Genomic DNA, 18,838 nt, shown 5'->3' with positions numbered 1-18,838 from the left:
CAGTCATTAGCTAGCCTTGCATCAAGAACCGCCAGTTCATTGTGCGCATGAAAAGGCAAACTAGATCGTTCCAGACAGCTTGCTGCGTTGCTTGCATGTCTTAATAGTTTTCTGGGCGCTTAATTAGCCCGAGTTTAAACTGTCGATTTGTATCATGCAGAATACTACTTGGCTTCTTTGGAAAAGAGAAAGGGAAAGAAGTTTTCCCTAAGAGCCAATAATTCCTAAAGAAGTACTCCTTCCTAAAGCTGAACCCAAGGCAGTTATAAAAGATACATACTAATTCAGCTCTATATTCATTAATAAATCTTTAAATGCGTGTTAAATACAAACAGTGAAAGTTTCTGAGTATTACTTGGTATCAGAGTATTATGCTGTCCAGAAGAGCTCAGACACGGACAGGGAGAAGTAGCACAAGGAGCCAATCAGTTGTGCTGCAGTGCAAAAAGCATGCAGATAGGAGGAGAACGCAGAGTGACAGAGTCATTCGCACCTCAGTCTACTGCTTCTCCTTTCACTATTCAATCACAGGCCAAGGGAAGAACAAGACCTGTTCTGTGTGGCAGAACTGTGTAAATCTTAGGATTCGATGGACAGAAATACAGACCCTTTGGTAGGTAAAACAACTCCCTTATACTATATGTATTTTATCTGTGCATTTAGCTGTTTGCTTGGAGTCCAGGTTTATATACATATCTCAACTGTTTTATCATTCACGGTATGAGTAGATTTGTGCAGCCACTGTTGAAATTTACACATCCCCTGTGCCTGAAACATGTTAGATTGATACCCTTGTGCAGCACATATCGGCTCACAGTGCAGGACGTTCCACTCCCACTGTCTGATTACAGTACTTCTGTGCAGGTGATTGTGGGATGGTAATCTTTACATATATATTAGTCAATTTTGCTATCGCCATTTTAAATACATTAAAGTCATTTACTATAAACAAAATAGCTGGTCCCCTGGCAGGTTTAAGTCATACTCTACTTGTATGCACTGACATGTACAGCTCAGATCACATTACCTGCTGACAGTCAGGGGGGTCCTTTATGACAAATCCTGCCTGTAAGTGAATTTTACATTCCAATACTTTACTACCACTTTAAATAATTTGGAGTGTAGATGTAAACCCTAACTGGATTACATTTAGTTTGCTCTGGGCAGAGACAGGACCAATCACCCAGCATAAGAAGAGAGAGTAGAAGTGAATGGTCTTTATTATAGGAAGCTCCTGCACAGAGGAAACGTTTCACACTGGATTACTGCACAGTCCTGGATGAATTACAAAAAATACACCAAGATTTAACTAGGAATAAGCACGAATCGTGTATCTAGACAATTTTTGCATATCCTGGAGACCAGCTTTAGGGAAAATAATTTATGCACTCATGGCCTTCTATGAACAGTGGTTAGTGGCTGCTTTCAGGTACAAGCTGTAATCTCTCACTACTGTCTATGTGGGAATTAAGCTGAAAAATAGAGATTTGTCCTTTATATTTTGCTAATAATTGTTGGCTACCACTAGACATCTACAAAATGTTGCTCAGCACTGTTCAAACCAAATTTTGTGTCTGACTTCTTTACCTAACCCTTCCATTTACTTAAAACAAATCTTAATGGCTGTTCTGCTGAGTTTACATTGTGGTACCAAAGTTTAAAGATGAACTTCAGCCTTCCCTTCAGTCTTGCACAGTTGTACAGGCTCCTCTCTCCTGTACTAAAATTGCTTTCTGATTTCACTGCACACTGTGAGTTTCTAGTAGTGTGAATTTGACACTGCAACAAATCAGAGAGAGCCCAACTCATTCCTGGCTGAAAGGATATCCAGGATCATCAAACCCTTCCCTCGTCATCCTGACTGTCCCTGGCCCGCCCCTTTCATTCATTGGCTTTCAGTTCTTTCAATCATTAAGGTTCAGCATCGCATTGCATAGAGAAGCACAGACATCATACGGTATGAAATGAGAATGAAAAGGTTTTTTTTAATTATGCCATTAGCATGTTGATGGGGGGAACCAGAGAAAGCAACATGTGAGCAGATTAAAGAGGAGCTCCACGCTTCCCCCCAAAAATTAAAAGCAGCTACTTACCTGTTCAGTTGTCTAGCGCCATCCTCACATGGTCAAGTTCTTCACTAGTCTCTGGGTTCCCGGCATAGCAAGTAAGGGAAACCGGAAGTGAAGCCTTGCGGCTTCACGGCCCGTTTCCTACTCTAAATGTGTGCCTTGTGTGCCGAACTGTGCCTTGTGAATGGTCCCGTAGTCTTCTGGGACCTGTGAAGTGTCCCAGAAGACTGCGGGAGAAGGAGAGGGACAGAAAACCAGGTACCCCCCCCCCCCCCCCGCCCACAAAAAAAAGGGCCAAATGTGGCAGGCAGTGAAGGAGAAGAGGGTGCAAACAAGTGAGGCTTCCCCTTTTGGGTGGTGCTTCGCTTTAAACTTCAGCTTTAAGTCACTAAACTTTGTTAGAGAAAACACGACAAATGTCTTTGAGGCGAAGAAGCAAAATGTATTGTTAAACAAAAATGGCTAGATTTGAATTTTAATTTTTGTATTATGGCATTACAAAAATTGTGCAGCCTTGATGAAGTGGGTGTGTTGGAATTCTGCAGAGAGACCTCTGCTACAACACAGAATCTACAGCATTTTGCCTGGGGACAGGCTTCTCTACTCTGTGGTTGTTTTCTGTAAAGCAAACAAGCTATAGGGCTTTGCACATCTTTTGTTTTGAGGCACACTGAATGTAAAAGTTAGATTGGGTTTCAAATATTTCAATCTCAAAATTTGAAATTGTCTCCATGTTGTGATTTCAGGGAATAATGTCATGAGAACAATCCATGGGGTTGGAGAGATGATGACCCAGATGGTCCTCAGCCGTGGATCTGTCCTTCCAATTGCAGTTCCAGATGTTCAGCCCAGTCTGCACACCAGCAAGCAGACTAGTGACAGCGAGGACATAACCGTGATGGACACTAAACTGAAGATCATTGAGATCCTACAGGTAGGGAATATATAATATGTATTAGGATGATATGCCATAGCTCAACTGAACTGAAGATGATTGAGATCCTACAAGTAGGGAACATCCATGCGAAAAACAAAAACCTGTAAGTGAACAAAAAACGTGCAAGTGCAAAACACAAACACAAAAAAGTGCACTTAGGGGTGTGCTTTAGTTCACCTCTTGAAGGGGTAGGACTTCTACCCTGAAGCAAGGCTCTGGACAGGGACAAAGGTTTTCTCATGGTCCACCTAGCCAAAAGGCCTGGCGGACCCCTTTCCTTGTGGCTAGCCAAAGCCGACTGGCCTGTTGCCTAATTCAAATCTAGTCACCTGGCATAGTCTAATGGGGTGCCACTTTTGAGGCCCCTGTGGTCAATTGAACAACAATACCCACCCTTCTTTACAGAGACTATCTTAAAGAGAAGCAGTACCAGAGTTTGCAGCTGTGTGAGTCTGCAGGGTGAGTAAGTATTGCTGTGGACCACTGTGCCAGCAACAGAAAGTTCTCACTTTTTCAAATCAATTAATTCTTCTTTAGCTAATATAGTCATACCTGCTGGCTTATGAAAGATAATGTTTGCCTATTTTTTCTATCTTTACCCATTTTGTCCTGTTCTTGAAAGTCAGGGGTGAAAGGTCACCGATAGTTACTGCCTTCACCACTGCTTGACCTGACACATAGGGGTTATTTACTAAAACTGCATGGTGCAAATCGGATGCAGCTCTGCTTAGAAACCAGTCAGCTTTCAGGTTTCATTGACAAAGCTAAATTGGACAAGCAAAAGTTAGAAGCCGATTGGCTGCCATGCACAGCTGCACCAGATTCTGAGTGCACCAGTTTTAGTAAATCTCCCCCATTGTTTTACTTGTTTGACACTGATATGTTGGAACTGGGAGACAATGTATAATAAGGCCAGGAAGTTGACAGGGCCACACCTTTCAGACTTCAGGTGACATCTGACCCCTGACTGTCTATGTCAAGTGTCAGACTCAGACATGACAAACCTAAATAAGTGTTTTAAAAGTGATTTTTTTTTACAAATGAAATTGTGCAGTAATAACATTTTAGAACAGCAGCCAGCAGAGAGGGGAAGATCTACATTTTAAAGGAGATGATTTGTAAGTGATGATAGGTCGATAATATAAATCATGCATTGGTTGATGTTGTGCCCCCCTTTCCCCTAAGTAATGTATTCCTTATGTTGGTGGTCAATGGGGACCCCTACAAATATATGTTGCGCTCCTAAATACTTCTCAATAAATAATAATTAAATTATTACCATTAAATTAATTCAAATTATGATACAAATAACTAATAAAAGTGTATAAATACCAAAAAATATTTAAATAGATAGTTTCAACTAATCAATCTCCTCCAAATAAATATCAAAATAATTCCACATGAAATACTCCTCTAAAAAAATATATTTTACCAAGTGCTCATAAATCATCTATTAGTGACATGATGTACTTACTAATACCCTCAATTTCATTTATATTCATAATACCCTCATTTAATATAATAAAAATAGTAAACCAACTAATAACCCTCAACTAAAACGCATTTAAATGATTCCCCATAAATAAAAATAACCAAATGCTTTCTTACAGAACCCTAGTAACAACCCCTCCTTTATTGGTGGTCGGTGTGCCCGTATAATAATACCCCCATTATATTGCTCCACATTAATATGCTGTTTATCGCGTTGGTAAGTACCCCCAGTGCCACTATTATGTCCCCCCCCCCCTTGCCACTCTGCTACCCCAGTACCAACATTATGTCCTCCCAGTGCCATCAATATATCCCCCCAGTGCCACCATTATGCCCCCGTGTCACTCAGTCACTCCAGTATCACCATTATGTCCACACAGTGCCACCAATGTATATGTCTAGTGCCACCATTATGTCCCTGTGTCACACAGTCACTCCAGTATCACCATTATGTCCCCACAGTGCCACCAATGTATATGTCTAGTGCCACCACTATGTCCCCACGATGCCACCAATATATATCCAGTGCAACCATTATGCCCCCCTAGTGCCATCATCATGTCCCCTATAGGAATTGCTTACCTTCCTTCTGCGCCATATGCAGAGCAGTACAGGGAAGTAGTGGAGAGTCATAGCTACCTCATCTGCTGCACTGGTCCCCATCGCATGCAATGCCACATAAAAGAGCATAGGGCAGAGGAGGAAAGGGGGGAGAAACTCTGCAGAAAAAGTAGAAATGTCATGCCGCACCTTCCCTGCTCTGTTCTGCATAAAGGATGGGGGGAAGGTAGCATTTCTGATCAAGTCAGTGAGGATGCGATCTACCAATCACATGGCTTTGATTGACTGGTTGATTGTAATCGAACTGTTGCCGACCCACGATTCAGACTTTTTTAGTCTTGGCTATAGTAGAGGAGGATTGGAACCCCTTGGATTTTTGTTATTTGTATCTTTTATCTTGCTGAGGAGATTCACTGTCTATTTGTCTTGGTGATCACTGTCAAATAGAGTCGAACAGAAAGTGATGGAAAATCTAATATGTTACAGTGGTCACTGGAACAAGAATTAAGGGGAAATTGTCTAAAGGGGACATGTGTTGCAGTGACAACTGTCTTAGAGGAAATTTTTTAAGATTACCTCTCATTTCCCACTGGGTATCCAGAACAGAAAGTGAAGGGAAATCTTTTTGACGGGAGACAGACGGTAATAGGTAAACTAACAGATTTTAACCCTTTTCTATTCTATTCAAAACTGAATAAAGAGTTTTGTTAGACCGTGCACGTTAAAGGGGAATATTCAGATTCTTGCATAAGAGCGATCATGGTTGCTTTTTATTTTTCATAATTCGACCCTAAGGCCAAGGCTCTCTCTCTTTATCCTAAACCTAACCTTTCACTCTGGCCTAAAAAACGAATTGCCCTCTCTGCCTTTATTCTAGTGTCTTTAGACAGTCAGCATAATGTGAGATGTGCTTTCATTTTTGAGAAACTTTTGTTTAAAAGCTTTCTGATTATTATACAATGAAATGACAGCCATTTTCTTGCTTCAGTTTATTCTCAGTGTACGGCTGGATTATAGAATTTCATATATGTTGTCCATCTACAAGAAGGAGTTTGGAGATAATGGAGGCACTGTGGACAACTCAACGATTTCAACAACCTCACCACCAGACACGCCAACCCTAGCAGGTGGGTGGCAGCTCTCTGTTGTCATTTAGGTGTTTTCAGTACATAATGTCTTCTCAGCAGAGGCCTAACTTTTTTACTAGATGGTGGCCATCTCATGCACTGTCCAACCACTGAAAAAGAAAACATGTTTGCACTGGGTGAGCATTCACCCTTCTACCGATGGAGCAGGAGGGGTGAGCTCTCAAGCACTGGCTTGTCTAGGCAGAAAATAGCGATCGGCTAGGAAATTCCATCCCAGCTCAGTGAATGATTACATGGAAACCTGTATCCTACAGGATATGGCACCTTTATTTTTTAATTATAACAAGGCTCATGAGAGCATCACTTAAATGTACAGGTAAAGTGGCATACCCCTTTAAATATTTTGAAAGGGAATCCTCTACTTTATCTATTTGGAAAATTCAGCATCTCAACAAATGAATATCTGCTTGACCATGTGAAAAATGATTTGAATCACTGAACCATGTGTTCACTATTACAGCAGATCAGCAACTGTAATAAATGTATAAAACAGAAGAAAAGCGAGCACTAAAACCATCAGCAGCTATTGCACCAATAAAAGGCAACCAAAAACAACCTTCCAAAGTACTCAAATAAATATATAGGTGCAGCGCTAGAATATCAAGGTTGTCACAATGATGTACAATGCACAAAAATGATAATAAATATTGAACGAATCATAAGTGGCGAAGTGCAAATACAGTGCAAATAATCACAATAAGGTACTGATAAAGTGATAATGGTGAGCACACAATGGTGCTAATGGATCTATGTATCAATTAATATTGCACAAGTGTCCACAGATAAATGGTGAAGATCCGAATTGGTCTCAAATAAGTGCTCCAAATGGTAATCATCCAGGTGGTGTGCTGTGAATATGTTAGGATTACGCACTCACCAGATGTGCAATCAGAGTACGCATTTGTATGTATAATATCAGCCGGAGGTCCCCTTAAGGATATGTACAGCCAGGTCTGGTCAGAAAACCTCACTTCCCCTGGGTCATCTGCCGCCACTCAGCCGTCCTCCAGAATGGGCTCTGTGATGGTGTTGGCTCATGTAGAGCCAGAAAGAAGGATGCCCATAGTGTAGTATGTTTTTAAATGTTACTCGTTTATTCCAATCAAATAATCAATACACTGGGCATGAGAGCAAAGCTTGGTCAATTTTCTAGCTGTACTGGGAACTTAGTGTGCTCTCCTCCAATGATAAGACTTCTACTCACACGCCAACACCCCCTCCCCGCACAGCCATTCACTGAGAAGTTCAACAGGATTCCATTTCTCCTCTGTGTTCTCAGCTGTATAAGGAGCTTAGAGGGTATGTGATTCCCAAAAAAGGGAAACATGGTATTTAGAATGTTTTTATATCTAAACACAAATGTTTTGTTTTGCTTTTCATTTCTATTTTAAACTGAATAGGTTGTTTTACAAGATGAGGGATTACATATACTTTAACTTCTTCTCCATAGTCTAAGATTGACACAAGTTTCATTTTTTTTTTTTCTAGCCGTTGTTCCTGATATTGATGAAATAGCAGCAAGAGCTGAGACCATGTTTGCTGGAAGGTGAGTTAATGCACCAGTCCACCTGTACCTGCACTTAAAGTAAAGCTACAATCAAAACTTTTTGCCTTTAAATTCAGGATAGTGTTGAAGGGTCAGAACAGGTATATACAACTAAAGGCATTGGTGCCTGGATGGGCACATGTTGTCATTTTCAATGGCTTCTGTAAGAACATCATGTGACATGCATTTTTGCTCAGACTGGCCTGCTGAAGGATCTTCTGGTGGGCCACTGCTGCCATAGACATTGTATGACAGCTCACTAAGGTATCAATTACAAAACTTGGCCTGCCTGTTTGTGCCCATGGCCCACCCACCTCCATGAAATTTCTTAGAGGCCCGACTGATGTCACTGATGTGTAGGGGCCATCCTTCCTTCCAATACCAGTGTATAAAACAAGTATTTTGTTACATTTCATCAGTTCCTTCTTGGTTTCCAGGCCTAGAAAAATGATGTAATACATCCCAGGAGTTTTCAGAAAGGGAGGTGGGGTTTTGCTAAGCACACCATCCTGCCTGCATGCCTCAGCTAATGGCAGATGGATTCCAGGAAGTAAATGCTACATTATTCATTTTGCCCTTACTCAACATGGACATGGCCAGAAATGCTAGATGGTGTTTTTCAAAGTAATTTCTAAATGAAGACATGGATGGATGGGTGAATTTGGACAAAAATTAATTATTGCATAGATGCATGAAGGTAAAAAACCTTGAGCCTTTACAATCACTTTCCCTTCCACTTCCCCAGCAGCATATACTCAGTTTTGTTTGTTGACAGCTGAAAAAGCCAAGTAGCAGTAAATACATTTAATATGTCTTGTTTATATGATGCCAGTGGGTTACACAGTCCTTAACAAAGAGCACAGAGCCATCACTATAGTCATTGCCCCCAAGGAGCTCACAAGCTAATTTCTCCAACACACACACACACTAGGCCAGTTAATCTTAACATATGTTTATTATAATAAATATGATAGTAATACACCAATTCTGTGTTTTTCGATGAGAACTCTGTCTTTTTAAAGGAGGAGCTTACTAATATAATACTAATAGTGAGACATCTGTTACTGCAGCTAATGGGATGCTGTTCCTATACCGATTTCACTAGATTTCTGAGGTAGTATCAGAGGGTAAGAGGGTAAGACTATGTTCTCTATGGACTAGTGATAAAGTTTGGAGTTTTGCCAGAGTTTAAACATACAATCTTTTGAAACACATTCACTTTCCTTGTTAGTTATGAATGTGTATATCCAGCATTGTCAATCCCCAGCATTATTTTTCTCTTACCTTGTTCTTGAAACTGCTTTCTTTCCTGTGTCTTCATCTCCAGGCTTGTAAATTTCTTGTAGAGGCATTTGTTGGGAGCTCAGTTCCTGTGTGTGTGTAGGCACACTTTCAGAACTACATTTCCCAAGAGCCTTTTCTCTACACGCCACGTGTGGGCAAGCTCTTTGAAGTCAAGGGAGCAGCACTATTTTGCTGGTAAAGAAATTAATTAAAAGCATGTGGAAAGGGAGAGAGAGGGTCAGGGACAGAATTCTATAGTCCAGCAGGCAGGTCTGACAACAGTGGTTATGATTTTGCCTCAGCAAATGCAGTGTTGTCAGCCAGGAACAGGAAGCTAGGAGCTCTCTGGATTTCTGGTGAGTTGGCAGGTATTTTTCTGTGCTTGCAGCATTTTTAGAGAGGCTCAGCATAGAGAAATGTGTGTACAATGCAGAGCTGTGCTGAATACTTTTTTATTTTGCCTAGATGTACACTTTAATGATAGTTGTTGATATTCTTTCTAATGTTAATTCTAGCAAGGAAAAGAATCCTGTGGAATTGGACGACGAAGGTGGCAGGACCTTCCTACGGGTTCTCATTCACCTAATCATGCATGACTATCCACCGCTGCTCTCTGGGGCTCTTCAACTGCTTTTCAAGCATTTTAGTCAGAGGGCAGAGGTACTACAAGCCTTCAAACAGGTACGAAGGTCACTTGACCAACATCACAAAATCTACTTCTGTTTTGATTGCTCCACTTACCCAACTCATGACTTTTCTAGACAGGTTAAAGCTAATGTTTAATCTGCTTCTTTTTGCTTTTTCTGGTCCCTCCCTCCTCTTCTCATCAGCTTCATAATATTTTTATTTTTATTATTATAAATGTGCAAAAGTAATTTGCGCTAGTTCAGAAGTATTTTTGCACAACCCAGCAGTTAACAGAAAATCCTAATACTGGAATTGATCAAATTTGTCCAGAAAACAGTGTAGCGCTCAAAAAAAGATGAATGCTCAACTAATACCACGTAAAGATGTGAATAAACAAAACATATATATCACTAAAAATCAGCAAGATAAACAATTCGTAAGTGTAAATATTTCATACTTATAAATAAATATAAAGTGTAAATATTTCATGCTAATAAATAAATAAAAAGGTTATCTATAAAAGTTTCATCTCCGTGTGAAAATCTTCTATAGAATAACTGGATACTCTTCAAGTGATGGAATGATGAAAACGTGTTATCAACACATGCAAAAGTGTCACCCCCACACTGTGCTCAAAGAAGGCTTACGAGATGTGTTTGACCCCCATTTTACTGAGTAGTCAAAAACCGCTCAATGGTATCAAATATCGTCCATCACAGTTCCCTCCACACCATCAGATATGACACCTTAAATCTTGGTGTGCTTTGTAGAGAACACCCATTCTTGATGTATCAAACATCCAATTGTGACATGTGGGAAGCAAAAAAGCTATCTATAGCATAAAACTGTAACTAAAAATTGTATTAAAACAAAATTGCACTTACAAAGTACCTGGTATGAAACAGCACTATACAAACAAACTCCAGATCAATTCCCACATGGCTGCCAAGATGGCTGCGAAGATGCACGCACGCAAGGTGACTTATGCCCTGGCTCCGCCCATCACGTTTCATCAGATGTCAAAGGCGCCCGTCCGCCACCACTTATATAGGAAAACACTGGACAGAAGACCGGCATTGACTATGTTCCCCTTATGACCACAATTGGTTGCCATAGGACACGAGGCTCTCTGGGGCTCTTCAACTGCTCTTCAAGCATTTTAGTCAGAGGGCAGAGGTACTGCAAACCTTCAAAAGGGTACAAAGGTCACTTGGCGCTTTTCTGGACAACGTAGGTTAAAGCTAACGTTTAATCTGCTTCTGTTTTGCTTTGTCTTGTCACTCCCTCCTCCACTCATCAGCTTGATAATATTTTAAATAAAACTTTTCATTTTTATTACAACCCATTTTAGACCAAATATTGCAGCAGTGGGTCTCTGTGCTTCTCTCTTCAATGCAGGCAGATCATGACTGGTGGGAGGGGATGGCAGGGTGCTGTACTTAGCTTCCTGAAAACATCACAATAGCCTCCTTCAGTATTCCTATCATGAGCCCTTGATGCAAGCAGTGGACTGGATTTTCATAGGATTTTTCAGAGTTAGGCAAATATCAAACTGACTTTATGGGCTGGCATGAGTCTGGAGGAGTGGGCATTCCTAGGCTGCTTATATTTGCATGTAGAGCACCCAGGGCTGAAAGAACTGAAATTCATTGAATGGAAGGGGTGGATCAGGGACAGTCAGACTGGGGAGCAAAAAGGTAGATGATGCTGGATGTCCTACAGCAAAGAAATGAGGCTCCATCTGACTTGCTGCAGCTTTTAATGAACACTGTGTTTAAGCAATTTCAGTACAGGAGAGGAGCTCGCCTAACTGTGCAAAAAAAAGGCCAGAGTTCAGCTTTAAAGTATTACTAAACCCATGACAACCCATGACCCTGCATTCACTATGTTTGATCTCCCACAGTACACACAATATAGGAATGCAGTATATATATATATATATATATATATATATATATATATATATATATATATACACACCTTTTCTCATCAGCAGTATATAGAAGTCTTATGGCTTCTATCAGTGTCCAGCTGAGCACTGGTTAAGGCTGGTAGGAGTAGCTTTCATTTTCAGACTGTCCTATGAGGCTGCATGATCCCTGACCCTCTGTTTAGACAGTGCTGATTGGCCCTGTGTTGATCAAATGCACCCTCCCAAAGGGAAAAAAAACACACTAAACTGAGCATGTGCAGAGTAACTCATAGAGCTCTGTACTGTCAGTAGATGGATTGGGGACAATAAAAGAAGGGGAGGATCAAGAAGACAGGATCAAACAGCCTTTCTAAACAATGCTCAGGATTAACCCCTTAGGTTCCACAGTCAGTATAACAAGCATGCCTAGTGGGTTTAGTAACACTTTAAGGGCCTACGCATCAGCTTAGGTTGGCTATATAATGGCTACAACAATTATTGGCTATTAGACTGCAGGAGATCCACATGTAATAACACATGCTGCTGAATGAGATCTTGTATTTAGATTTCTTTTTGTTTCTACTCTCAGGAGTGTATTCTCAGTGTACTCCGTACATTAGTGCTAGTGACAGTGCCCTTCGTATTGGCATTCCATCTCATATAAAGTCCCAATGTCATTAATAATGTCACAACGTCACAACTCTATGTCAGGACCCATTTAGGGTTGCATTAAGTTGATATTGCACTTGGCATTATGGGTAAAAAGGCCTTTAGCAACTGCCTAGCTGTCCTGTATGATAACTACATCCCTGCCTTTATTGGCTATTAGGCTGGACAACGTCCACAGATTATATTACATGGTTCTGAGCATTCCTACAGGCAGAGTGAGATCTTGTATCTTCACATTATCCAAATAATATTTCTTCTTCTGTTCAGGTTCAGCTGCTGGTGTCAAATCAGGATGTCGACAACTACAAGCAGATCAAGGCTGACCTGGACCAATTACGGCTGACGGTGGAGAAGTCTGAACTTTGGGTTGAAAAGAGCAATAGTTACGAGAACGAGGAACTGGGAGACGGGCAGGCCAAGGATGGCAAAGAGCAGATTAATGAGGTGAATTAAGCGCTGAGCGGCTTGGCTTCTATTTCATTTACTGGCTGATTAAACAAAGGTCTGTAAATGGCAGAGACAAGATCTCTACACCCCCAACACGTACAATTATCAGCGCGAGAAACTGACAGAGCACTGAGAACAGAAGCGGGTCAGTAACTTAGTATGAGGGGTTTCAACAAAGCTCCAAGATCTATTAGAGCTGCCATTTTTTTTTTGTTGCTTAACCCCTTGATGACTCATGGTCATCAAAGCCTAGATGCCTAAGCCAAATTTGGCGTACTTCAATTAACTTGCCAAATGGCATGCTCAGTGTAATGCCACTAATAAATTTGCATTCCTAAATAGTGTTTATATATATCTAAAGACACACCACCTGAGGGTGGTGATCCTGGGAATATCTGATTGCCTTGAGGGATCAGGAAGGAAATGTTTTCCCTCTGTTGGAACAAATTGGACCATGACTTATAATTTTTTTTGCCTTCCTATGTATCAACTGTGGGTATATGTCTCTGTTTAGGGAGATTTTCAGTTACTGGTTGGATTTTTTTTTCTTCAAACTTGACTAACTGTGCTACTTAGTCACCACACTTTTATTTGGTACACTGTTTGAAAGCTGTACTCCAGCCAGACAATCCTGCTGTTGCCCTGCTCATGTTTCCTATCATAGATGGTCATTTTTCACATGTAATAGTAAAACACGCTTTAAAATTGTTGTAAGACTCCTCAAACCATATACATATACACAGGGCTCGACAAATTCCAGGCACCAGGTCACCATGGTGACTAGAAATTGCATCCTGGCACCTGGGTTCACATACAACCTCTCGTTGATTTCAATGCAAAATTGCATCCCATTTGACTTCAATGTAAAAACGCCTCCTATTAACTTCAAGGCAAAGTTGTGTCCCACTGGACTTCAATGCAAAAATGTCTCCCATTGACTTCAATGCAAAATTGCTTCCCATTGAATTCAATGCAAAATTGCTTCCCATTGAATTCAATGCAAAATTGCTTCCCACTTGACTTCACTGCAAAAATGCCTACTGTTGACTTCATTGCAAAATCATGTCCCATTTGAATTCAATGCAAAAATGCCTCCTATTGACTTCATTGCAAAATCACGTCCCATTGACTTCAATGCAAATTTGCCTCCCACTGACTTCAATGCAAAAACGCCTCCCGTTGACTTCATTACAAAAACCCCTGTCAATAGCAATCCTATGTGAACACTTATCCCTGCATGCCACTCTACCACTCGTGAGACTGGAATGCACTGCTACAAACTTGCACAGGACCCTTTTTGTAATGACACTCAAAACACGATGCATGTATCGCATCTGTGTGAACCACCTCAATAGGAACACGTAGTATCTAGCCTGTCATGCCAATTTGTGTGTTTGAAAATGCATCCAGAATCACATATGTGTGAACCAGGGCAGCTCCATTCACTCTTGGGCTATTTGGGATTGTGACAGAATCACTGTGTTCACAAAATGTAGGTTCAGGTGCCACTATTTTCAATAGCACCTAAAACGTTGTAGATTTTGCCGTGATTGTTGCACCACAAATCGCATTGTGTGAGGCTTGTTGCCCAAAAGTTGCCTTGCCCCAGATGCTGACAACCCTTGCTCTCCTAACTATTTTAGCTGGCTCCTTGATTCAAAAGCAGATTTGTCAAGCCCTGCATATACATATACTTGCATGCCTAACTCTAAGAAAATAATGATTTGCAGATAGTGATGCAGTTCTTAATTTACAGTATTTTTATTATACAGTACATTATTTTTAGTTGTCCCTGATTACGTAGTCATTACACACAAACAGCCATAAAGAGTGACGGTGCCAATTTCTATCCAGGCATGTGTACATTTCAGATAGTATTTATACAATCACATCAGTAATACTGGTATGGTATTAAAGAGGTCAGTGTTAAAATGTACAGTGGGTATAGAAAAACATTAGGGATGCACCGATACCCTTTTTTTTTATTGGCGAGTACGAGTACTGATCCTTTCAGTCAAGTACTCACCAATTCCGAGTACCCATACTTTGCAGTGCATTTTGTGTTAATGGACGCAAATTGCACTGCAAAGAATAGCATGCGATTTGAACAGTAATGCTCCACTTCCTTAAACTGAACCTCTCCAAAACCGAGCTCCTAGTTTTCCCCCCGGCCCGCGCACCCCCCCCCAATGACTTCTCCATCACGTCCAACAATGCCACCATCAGGCCCACCCCGCAAGCCAGAGTACTTGGTGTCATTCTTGACTCCAATCTATCCTTCCAGCCCCAAGTCCAATCGCTAACAAACTCATGCAGACTCCACCTCCGCAACATTGCCAAAATACGCCCATTCCTAACCCCAGAAACCACTAAGCAGCTCATCCACTCCCTCATCATGTCACGACTCGATTACTGCAACTCCCTCCTCACTGGCCTTCCTCGCCACAGGCTATCCCCGCTTCAGTCGATCCTGAATACGGCAGCCAGACTCATCCACCTTACCAACCGCTCCGTTCACGCCACTCCCCTCTGCCAATCCCTCCACTGGCTTCCGATTGCCCAACAGATCAAATTCAAAATGCTAACACTGACGTACAAAGCTGTCCATAATACTGCCCCAAACTACATCACCGACCTAATATCCAAATACCACCCAAAACGCACACTCCGCTCCTCACAAGACCTCCTTCTCTCTAGTTCCCTGGTCTCCTCCTCCTATGCCCGCCTCCAGGACTTCTCCAGGGCATCACTCATCCTCTGGAACTCCCTACCTCAATCCATCAGACTATCACTTACTCTCCTCTCCTTTACGTGCACCCTGAAAACCCACCTCTTCAGGGAAGCCTACCCCGCCCCCTGCTAATTGTCGATCTCCTCCACTCTTCCTACCACTCCATCCCCCACAGCTTTTCCTCCCGTACCACTATCCCCTCCCTCTTAGATTGTAAGCTCCAAGGAGCAGGGCCCTCGAACCCCTCGTGTATCGCATTGTATTGTTATTGTACTGCCTCATGTATTGTCTCCCATTGTAATGTACAGCGCTGCCCGAACTATTGGCGCTTTATAAATACTGTATAATAATAATAATAATGCGATTCCTGTCCAAATCCCATTACTTTTCCCCACTACTCGTGTGTAAACCCAAGCTTGTCATAGCCTGAGTTCACACAGAAGCAGTGCAGGAAACCTCTCTGCAGGCATCCTATACTGAGTGTCAGTGGTGAGAGAGGAGAGAAAGCAGTGAGGATTTGAAATCCCCGCTGCGTTCTTTCTTCTCCTTCCAGTGATGACAGTTCGGGCTAGATGGCATCTGATTGGTCAGCTGCTGATCCGCCAGACATATCGATTAGTGTTGAGGCCAAATATTTAAATAATTACATTTTAGTTTCATCTTACCATAACATAGAGACCTCTGTGGCCAAGCCCCGAAGGGTGAGGTGAAACGCGTGAGAGCGTGTCCAGAACGGCGGCTGAGGCCATTCCTCAGCATTGGACTCCTGGGGTCGGTTGAGCAGTGTCCATCCCTTCACTTGCATTGGCTGACACTGGAATTGCTCGGACTCGTGCTCCCCTCTTCTCACTTGCCAATGGGGTTATCTTTTTCCTTCCATCCACAGATTGGAGTGGTGCCATAAAGTATATTTTTCACTCAGAATCTTCAAGGTGCGTTTTGGCAAAGCTCAGTTATGACTGCATGTGGCCTTTCTTGAGGAGAGTTTTTTTTCTTTCAACCCTCCCATACAAGCCACATTTATGGAGAATTTGTGATATTGTTGTCAGATGCACACAATGACCACTCTTTGTCATAATTTCCTGCAAATGCTTCAAAGTTGCTGTAGGCCTCTTGGTAGCCTCTGTGACCAGTTTTTTCCTGGCTCTTTCATCCTGTTTGGAGCGATGTCCTGATCCAGGGAGGGTCTTTGTTGTACTGAAAACCTTCCACTTCTTAACACTAGACTTCACAGTGTTTCTAGGCATTGATAAAGCCTTTTGAAATTTTTTTTGTATCCATCTCCTGTCTTGTGCCTGTCCACAACTTTATCCTGGAGATCTTTTGACAGTGCCTTGCCACCCATAGTTAATTGTTTTCTTCAGTTACACGACCAGGAACTGAAATGTTCCAGGAAAGCTTGTTTCATGCTGAGCTAATAAAAATAACCACAGCTGATCACAGTTGAAAGTCAGATCGTTTGTGTGCCATTGAGAAGATGATCAGCTACACCTGATGGACTTTACAAGACATTTTTAGGAGGGGGTGATCCTTTTTCCAACTCAGCGATTCTGTTTTGTTTTTTTTTCCTGACATGTCGGTGTTATATCTTTCACTTGGATGTTATTAGTTGCACTGAGTAAATACAGCTGGAAAAAAACAGACTGTTTCTGTCTTCATATCAGGCTGCAAAGCAACAAAATGTAATTATTTTAAACGGGGGGTGTGATACGTTGATTCGTTTCTATACCCACTGTAATGCAGTGAGGGTTTCTGCCTTTGTTTACAGTGTGTCAGGACAGTGCCGAGGTCTCTGCACTAAAATCAAATAACACACTGATAAGGTTAATGACTTAACATCACAGTGCATTATTTTATATGGTTCATTTATTGCACACTCTCATCACACTCAACCAAATGCAGAAGTAATTAGTGTATGCCATTAAAATATCATTTGGAGTGCTTAAAAGTTCTTGGGTTCTCAGCTCCTCCCACTGTTTAAAAAAAAATCTAAAATGAAAAATGAAACTCTCTTTAAATGTTTATCATGATTACAGCAGGAGGACAGAGACTGTGTGTTGAAAGCCAGTGTTATACTCATGATGGAAATAACTGTAGATTTTTTCCATGGTATGTGGGGATGAGAGAAATCGTAAGTTTTCACTCCCTTGAAATTCCCCCAAAATGCTTTGGAGTCATCAGATTGAGTTTCTACTTCAGAAAAATTCTAGAATCAAAAGTCAAAAATCAAAGTCAAACGTTTTGCAGCAAAATGAATTTTACCAAAGTCACTTCACATATCCCTATAGATTTGACTAGCCAGTGAGAGATTCTTTCTACTACTGCTTTGGGTGACATTATACTTTAGAGCTGAAGCCCAGGATAGGCACATATTATCTAAATGCAAGAGGCAGATTAGCTGCTTTATAAATATGCCCCTTGGTGTGCTTTGTGTATATCTTCCAGATTTGTGCAGTAATCCAGCGTGAAACTTTTCCTCTGTGCAGGAGCTTCCTATAATAAAAAACATTCACTGTTGCTCTTTCTTTGCGAAGGGTGACTGGTCTTGTCTCCGCCCTCCTGTAGTTTTTTGCAGGCCGCCTGCAGTGGGTGGAGCCTCCTGGGTACTTCCCACTGCTCTGCTCTCTGCACAGCCTATGTACAGCACAGTGATGATGTCACTGCTACTTCCACAAGGTAATATCTGAGTTTGCAAAGGGATTAGGTGGATACAAAGTTGATATATATAATTTCTGGCTATTAAGGAATGTATTTAAATCAAGTTTTTGCGCCTGGAGTTCAGCTTTACATTTAGTGCCTGTATGATATAGAAATTTTTGTGATACAGTAATAAAAAAAATTACAAGTGTAACCAAGCCTTTTCTGTAGCATGTTTCTGTGACGTTACTTCTTAAAGTGAAGGCTGCAGTGATAATGTCACAGACCATGCAAGAACAGACCTCTGCTGCAGTCTGGTATGCACCTTAATTGGAACTTTAGAGACAGCTAAGTGAGAAATGATGAATCACAGTGAGAATAACACAATGGAGGAGTGTATGTGATATGGAATCTCGTGCCTCCGTAATTATAATACAAATGCATCTGACCTTCTCCTGTTCTCAGACTGTAAGCTCTCCAGGACACTGGTCCACTTCACTGAGGAGTTTGTAATTGTTAAAGAGTATATAAACCCAAAAATGGGAAAAAAAATTGCAGAATTGCACCATATAAGTCCTTAAAAGTGATGTCTGCATTAGTTTTCTTTTTTATGCATTCATAACACACTTCCTCTACCAAGCGAATTCTGTATAACCACCCTGTTGGTTTTTCCACATTCGATCAGCACTGCTGGCTATAGCTGGCAGCACTGATCAGTGTATTCTGCCAGTGGGGGAGTCTTCTTGCTGTCAGAATACAATAGTTCAGCGAGGAGGATT

At 41.4% G+C, this 18,838-nt stretch overlaps 1 protein-coding gene across 4 annotated transcripts in view; it reads left to right on the top strand.

The window, feature by feature from the left end:
* ITPR2 (inositol 1,4,5-trisphosphate receptor type 2) overlaps window positions 1–18,838 on the top strand; it is a 464,180-nt gene that overhangs the window by 223,889 nt on the left and 221,453 nt on the right. For all 4 annotated transcript variants that reach the window (XM_089671685.1, XM_089671684.1, XM_089671687.1 and 1 more), the window contains 5 exons: window positions 2,816–3,003; window positions 6,047–6,185; window positions 7,695–7,752; window positions 9,552–9,717; window positions 12,512–12,688. In XM_089671685.1, the coding sequence (XP_089527811.1) occupies window positions 2,816–3,003; window positions 6,047–6,185; window positions 7,695–7,752; window positions 9,552–9,717; window positions 12,512–12,688 (728 nt within the window). The remainder of the gene's footprint in view (window positions 1–2,815; window positions 3,004–6,046; window positions 6,186–7,694; window positions 7,753–9,551; window positions 9,718–12,511; window positions 12,689–18,838) is intronic.

Source organism: Staurois parvus, unplaced genomic scaffold (assembly GCF_062004578.1).
Source record: "Staurois parvus isolate SC_StPar_1 unplaced genomic scaffold, SC_StPar_1.0 ptg000114l, whole genome shotgun sequence".
Lineage (NCBI taxonomy): Eukaryota > Metazoa > Chordata > Amphibia > Anura > Ranidae > Staurois > Staurois parvus.
This window is presented reverse-complemented; position numbering and strand designations above follow the sequence as displayed.